Source organism: Montipora capricornis, chromosome 12 (genome assembly GCF_036669925.1).
Source record: "Montipora capricornis isolate CH-2021 chromosome 12, ASM3666992v2, whole genome shotgun sequence".
NCBI lineage: Eukaryota > Metazoa > Cnidaria > Anthozoa > Scleractinia > Acroporidae > Montipora > Montipora capricornis.
In genome coordinates this window covers 13,986,061-13,993,560 of record NC_090894.1, presented here as the reverse complement: position 1 = coordinate 13,993,560, position 7,500 = coordinate 13,986,061, and the positions used below count along the sequence as shown (strand labels likewise).

Sequence of the window (7,500 nt, the reverse complement as noted above, 5' to 3'; positions counted from 1 at the left end):
TGTAAAGCCGCGAATTTGTATTTTAATGAGGTCCCACCTTAGACTTGCATTTCGGACGTCTGAGTACTTGTTCTTAAACAGTGGAATTTCTTCACGAAGTTTATTAACATATTCATAATCTTCTAGTAAAGACTTGTTGAATTTCCAGAAGCCGGGTCCTTTAGGTTGCATCAGGCTTTCGGATTTTAAATGTAGCGTGATCGCTGAGTGATCTGATTCAGGCGCATTGATTATGCTGCAGGATTGCACATCTGAGGAAAGGTCCTTTGAAATAGGCAAAAATTAAGCCGAACTTGAATTTTGCGAGACTTGTTTCCCCAAGTAAATCGATCAGTGTCCGGGTTGCGACGGCGCCAAATATCGGATAAGTCAGTCATACAGGTTGATAAGGCGTTCGATCTCCTGAATAACGCGAGCTTTTTTTAAAATCGAGTTTCCTCCCTTCTTGTCCATTTCCATCAGGGCGCAGTTGAAGTCTCCTGCAACAACGATATTTCCATGCGCAAATTCTGCTAGTAGGTTTTGGAGACTTCTAAAGAAGGTTAATTGTTGATTAACATCATTCGGTGCATAAATGTTAAGAAGTATAATGCGGGATTCGTCAACGATTAAGTCAAGTAGGATATATCTTCCATTTTTATCAGTGATACATTTTTCAACTTTTAGCTCTAGATTTGGGTTAACAAGTATAATAACCCCTTTACTGTTCGAAGAGCCGTGACTGAAAAAGGCTTTCCTGCCCCACTCTGCTTCCCAGAATTGAGCGCATTCTATAGTGCTGTGTGTCTCTGTGTGTCGCAAACGGATACTTTTGGTTATGCAACCACCGGAAGATTGATTGCCGCTTAATTGATTTACCTAGCCCTTTCACATTTAGTGACTGAATTTTAATGTTCAGGCTTGGGTGTGAAGTCGTTTTTGTGTCGGATAAAAAACCGTGTTTTGGAAAGCGTTGGCATGTGACTTTGAGTGCTATCCTTAGGCCTAATTAAATGTAGGATTGGCGAAATTAGCATACTTTTGGCGAACGCGAGCAAAAACAGAAAACAAACAAATAAGAACCACAAGTAGCTAAAAAAACATAGTGGACAACGTAAAATAGCGAGTACTACGTAGCACAACAGATAGGCAACTAAGAAAGGCTCGGTTAGCGGCCTTGCAACGCGCCACGATAAAGTGGTTTCGCGTTCTGCTCTGAGCTGCATCATAGAACATAAAAGTAGTGACGCGATTAGCGCTACCGCTTGACAATTCTTATGCCTAGTAATGTTTGTGTACTTCAAGCTAAAAAAAGAAAAAACTTAATAACTATCGCGATCAGATTTACAATGGTTTACACACAAAGACAGTTCTGATTATGACAAGTCTCATACCTAGCGAGTCGAAAACGGAACGTGGCATTAGGCTTCTTCGTGGTCGTTGTCTTCTTGGGGCTGCGTGTTGACTCTTGGACCATTCACAGTAGGTATTATGGTTGGCAGCCATTCTTTTGGAACGTTGTAGTGAAAATACCTTTTGCCAATAACGATTAGCCTGTTTCCAATGACGGATGCTTTTGCGCGAGGATTTTCTTTCTTGATCTTTTGCAAAGCTGGAACTAACACTTTTCTCCTAATATCTTGAATGTGTTTAGGAAAATCTTCACCGATTGCAACTGGGGAATCCTTCAACCGAAAACGATTTTTCCTCACTAGCTCTCTGTCGGAACGACAAGTCAAGCGCACAATGAGGGGCCTAGTTTTATTAGCGTTTTGTTTACCAAGGCGGTTGGCGCCGCAGAACTTCATGGAATGAACAATTTCTGCCGGTAAATGCAATTGCTGGATCAAAACATTCTTTACTAGTGCTGCGCAGTTTTCTTTTTAGGAGATTCCATTACACGTACGGTAGAATATCAGGTTCCAGCGCCGGCTGTAAATGCTTTGATGAGTAATTTCGTTCCATTGGGCAGACTGCTCTGTTTCAGACGCTCTAACACGTTCAGCCAAGTCGCTGTATTCCTTTTGAGTAAACTCGAGCGATTCTTTCGTCTCGTCAACCACTTTAAAAGTTACGCCTAACTGGTTTTTGAGAGAGTCTATTTCCGCCTGGGCTTCATCTAGCCGTAATTCTAGGTTCAAGATGCGGTTGTCACTTGCTTTGTGTTTGTCTTCTAAGTTTGTTATCTTTGCTATTAGTCCTTGGTATTCAATAACCGTTAGCGAGATGAGGGCGCCATCTTGAGAGTCCATCGCTTCTTCATTGGTTTCGGTTTTGGCGTCCGAGCTACTCACTCTTTGGCGCTTTTTGTCCTTGTCTTGTTTGCCCATCAGTCGCTATCGTTCTTGAGTGAGAGGTTTATACACAAAACAAACAGCTTTTTGTTCAAGTACCTGCGGAGCTTGTGAACACGCGTCTATCCTTGAAGACACATCGGCCCAGTCTCCAAATGCGTTTTTCATTTTTGTCCATTTCTTTGCCTTCGTTAGCAAAACAACAACGTGAAATAGTCACATTTGAGGTTTTGTGGAGAACGTCGGTACTTGGAGATAAATTTTCATTTTCTCCCCGCGGCCTAAATTAAGCGGTTTCATTCTCGAGGGACTGCGACACTATTGTCATGTTTGGAATAGTCTCGAACCTTTCTCTGTATAAAAATGTGTTTCCTGATTCTCTTAAAGTGGCCAAACTCACTCCTATTCTTAAAAAAGCTAATGCTGATCATGAATTTTTTTCAAATTTCCTTCCTGTTTCAAATCTTCAGTTTTTATCTAAACTGATTGAAAAGGCTGTTGCATATCAGCTTAATTGTTATCTTGCTGAAAATGATCTTCATGATTTGTTTCAGTCGGCGTATAAAGCTATGCACAGCACTGAAATGGCTTTGGTACGTATCTACAACGACATCCTACAATCTGTTGATGCTGGCAACTGTGTCATTCTGATTTTCCTTGATATGTCAGCTGCGTTTGATACAGTTGTTCATGATGTCTTACTTGATAGCTAGACTTCAGTGCTAATGGTTTTGGTGTCAGGGATGTTGTTCTAAGTTGGTTCAGTTCGTACCTCACGAATAGGAAGCAATTCGTTGGTATCAATGAGTCTTCCTCGTGCCTTGTCAACCTTGATGTTGGAGTGCCACAGGGCTCAGTACTAGGGCCTCTTCTTTACTTGCTCTATACTTCTCCATTAGCTGACGTTGTTAAGCGTCATAATGTTAGTTATCATTTTTACGCTGACGATTCTCAGTTGTATTTCTCGTTTAAGGGTAACCAACAGCTTGCACAATCAAGACAGTCTTTGGAGCAATGTCTCACTGACATTTCATCGTGGATGCTTGCTAATGTTTTGAAGCTAAATCATGATAAGACAGCTGATGTGTATCCACTCTAGGTTTCTTAGTCGCCCTCCATTAGATGAGATCGTAGTTTGTGGTGAAACTATTGTCCCTTGTATTTCTGCTGTTAATTTGGGAGTAGTTTTCGATGAATGTATGACTGGGGAACTTCAAGTCGGCAAGATTTGCAAGTCGTCTTACTTTCACTTAACAAATCTGTCTTCTGTTAGGAAACATTTTACTTCTAAATTAAATGCTGCTCACACTATTGTTCACGCTTTCATTTCTTCCGATCCAGACTCGATTACTGTAATGCATGCTCTTCTTTATGGGCTCCCTAAATGTCTTGTTGACAGGCTACAGCACGTTCAGAATTCTACTGCTCGTGTTGTTACTTTTACAGGGAAGTTTGATCACATCACCCCTGTGTTGATTGATCTTCATTGGCTTCCTGTATACTATAGGGTTATCTTCAAGTTGCTTCTGCTCACTTATAAGGCCTTAAATGGTCTGGCTCCTTGCTATCTGTCTAATCGTCTTTCCTATCGTTCCTCTTGCTGCTCTCTTCGCTCTGTTACAAATAAACTTCTTGTTAAACCTAGAGCTAAGCTCTCCACTTATGGCGGTCGGTCTTCTTTGAATATTCGTTCTTGCTCTTCAGTTGCTAGTTTTAAAAGCAGACTCAAAACGTTTCTCTTTACATTATTCCTTGATAATAGGAAATTTAATTAGTTATTTGATTTTTTTCATTTTAATCATTTTCGATTTTTTATCGACTGGTTTGATATTTCTTTCATCATTTGATTTTATCATTATCATTTCAATAATTGTTGTTTGAAAATTGTAAATTGTAAAGCGCCATGGACAGCGATACATGGATCATTGAGCGCTATAAAAATAACGTTATTAGTTTATTTTTGAAGTGATTACAACAACAGGAATTTATACTTTTAGATGACGTTCTCGTTGCCGTTCCCGTCGTCGTTGTAAAAGCTCTCTACTAAGTATAGCGTCGGACAACCCGGTTCAGAGAAGATTATGGGACCGAACATGGAAACTTGGGAATCACTGACAAAGACGACTGAAAAAAAATGCTGTATTTGAAATGACAGACTTTCTGCAGTCTTCTCAGATAGTAATTTGTTCAATTTACTGACCTCAAGCAAAAAACGACTCGACTGTTTTGAGAACGCCCTGCAGGTGATGTGATATGCCCAAATTTGAGGTTAATATGTGGATGACACGATCTCCTCAGAACTGATAAGTTTTCAAACTTCTCTCCGAATAACCACCCCGGGTATTCATACCAATTCGTTGATGCACACTTTAAATGCTTAATGACTCAGAATAATGGCGAGGTTATTGCAAAAACGGGAAGTAACAGTTTTACTTCCCGCTACGCTCACGTATACGTCGCCGTCGTCGTACCTTTGTGGAACCGACAACTATGCTTTAAGAATGCCATGCCACATTATCCCCGATGAAAGTTTGCTTTCACACACGTGCACTGACATGCAAAGATGAACTTACATCGACAGCAAATCCCCGTCGTATAACGCAAGTCCACACGCAAGGTGTCGTACTAAAACGAGTCAGGCTCTTTCACCTATTTTTTTATAGTCCAAAACAGGGCATTCTCTTGCTTGCACAGTCAAAATTTGCTTAAACATCCGTGCTTTTTTAAAGAACGTTAGCAAACTTACTTGGCGATTTCATGATTTTTTCTAGAAGTTCAGTTATACTACTGTCTTCAAAGTTTTTTACTCCAATATTCTGCTCATAAATATGTTATGTCATCTATTTTTATATCTATTCACTACTTGCACAATTCCGTAATGAAATACGCTTTGGGGAGTTATTTGCATTGAAACAATAGATATCTAGTTCACTGATACATGATACAGTCCCAAGAGTAAAAAACCTCTTTGGTTTTTATGTAAGAACCCCCCTACAGGTATTGCATTATGGGATTGTGCAAGTAGCGAATTAGATTATGTTAAGCCGTTTCATTTTATCCCGTTTTAGTGCATCGGACTTTTCAATCTTTTATTTTTATAAATTGAAAATACTTATAGCGATACTCATCGTTACGTAACTTATTGTCATTAATGTGCCAACCAGAGATCTATCGGCTGCCGAAACAAAGGTTATTTTGTCTTTGGCAAAATTTAAATGTCAAAAGAATTGTTTATAAACACTGAAAATCGCTATTGTAATGCATGAAACTAGACCTTCCCTCAGTCTTTAGAGTATATATATTTGGCGCAGAGCCTGGGGAAGAGATTAGAGCTTAATTTTTTTCGCTATTTACACTCCCAAGGGTAAATAACTTGTTTTTTATTTATGCAAAGAACCCCCCAAAACGTATTGCATTATGAGATGGGGGAAATAGCGAATGATATGATTGTTGCCCCTAGAAAAAAATTCTATAATTTGCGTGCTATTACGTGCTGCAGGATTAGATACATGGTATCACCCACATGTGCCACAGGATGTGTTTGTAAGAGACGACTCGCATTATCTGAATGTGCCAAGAGTTGGTACACATACGGTTGCCGATGTCTTTGACTGCACTTTTGAATGTCTGAGTCATCCCTCTTGCCTGTCTTTCAACATGGCTGCATCAAGAGGAGCTGATGGCAAGCTCTGGTGCGAGTTGCTGTCTTCTGATCGATACAGAGACCCCGACGAATTAAGGATCAACGCAACTTCACATCACTTCTCTGTTCAGGTGAGATTTACGAAAGGGAGAAGTGATCCAAGTAAATATCTCAGTTGGGAGCAGGTGCTCCAAACTGAATGGCTTCATGGCTCAGTTGTTAGAGCATTGTACCGGCATCGCAGAAGTCACGGGGTCGTATCCCGTTGAAGCCAACTAACTTTTTCACCACGAATAAATTTCACGCACTTCCAAGCATAATCTGTTCACGCGAGATTATACTTCTTCAGGCTTGCAATGTATCATGGGAAGTGTAACCTTAAATTTGTGGAATTGATGCCAAAGAAAATGAGGATAAGGGAACGGGAAGGCGTTTTCAAAACTTTGAGTTATGTTTCCCGCAAACGGCCCGCAAAAGACCTTTAATTAGCGCGGCTAATTCCAAAAAGTTATTTCTAAAAATACATGGATAGGTCAGGAAAAACGCTACGCTACGAATACGGTCTATTATTCTGTATTCAACTACAAGTTGAATATGTAATTACTGGTTGCCATAGGCAATTCAATCAAAATATGAGTAGAATTTTTTTTAGTTTTATTTTCTTTTTCCTGTGTCAGAAAATGGAAAAGTTGCGCAATAGGTCTTTCCTGTCACTCCCCTGCTAACTATTGTCTTTGTGCCGAGAGCCTTCTGTGCGTATCTTCGGTAGGTTTCAGGGGGAAGTAGAAATGCGTAGATTCAGGTAGATTTTATCCAATGGACACAGTACAAGCAATGGCGGCGAGGCCGATGCAACGCGAATGGTGTTTTACTGGATTTTCAAACAAACTACCCTTAAGGAGCTCAAGAATGGAACGTCAATTTGATTAAAAACTCAAGCGGTGAAAAATGAATTCATAACTTTATTTAATTTTACTCAACTCTGAAAAGTCTTGAGGTAAAAAAAGAAAACAATTGGAAATTGAAAGAAAGAAAGCTTGTTGTCGCTTTTATGCTTCGTTTTTCAAGGAAAAGGTTCTACGGAAGAGGGTTTTATCTTGAACTCCGGTGAGAAATTTCTTTAGTTGCGTGTGGGTTTTCACACGGAGTGTGTTGCTTGTTAGCACGCACTGAATGAAATAGGAAGGTTTTCTCTGTTGCGGACAATTTCCCTTTACGGTTGAAGTGTAAAGAAAAGGAAAAGAAGCTTAGTGATAATTTCTAACGACTAAGTGTACTTTTTATCAAGCAGAAATACTGACTTAGGATTATAATTTTCCATTATTATGATAATTGTTCATATCTTAAGTTAGCAGACAGTTTCTGTTAATGGCAGCTAAATTCTAGTCGTCCAAGGGGCAACCATGTTCATGGATTTGGTCGTCAGGGCCAAATTCTGGTCGTCTCTGACGACTGAACGCCTGTTAATTTCGAGCCCTGTGTAAATATTAACAAATTTGCATACGTGGGTTGAAATTTGATATGGGAGCGGTTTTCATAACGATGACAGGAATTCTTGCTGCTTTGTCATTCTGGTGTGTGTTG

General features: G+C 39.8%; 1 protein-coding gene across 1 annotated transcript in view; it reads left to right on the top strand.

The window, feature by feature from the left end:
• Positions 1 to 7,500, top strand: part of LOC138026602 (uncharacterized) — a 21,563-nt gene that overhangs the window by 6,923 nt on the left and 7,140 nt on the right. The window contains exon 2 of the mRNA XM_068874019.1: positions 5,773 to 6,047. Within this exon, the coding sequence (XP_068730120.1) occupies positions 5,773 to 6,047 (275 nt within the window). The remainder of the gene's footprint in view (positions 1 to 5,772; positions 6,048 to 7,500) is intronic.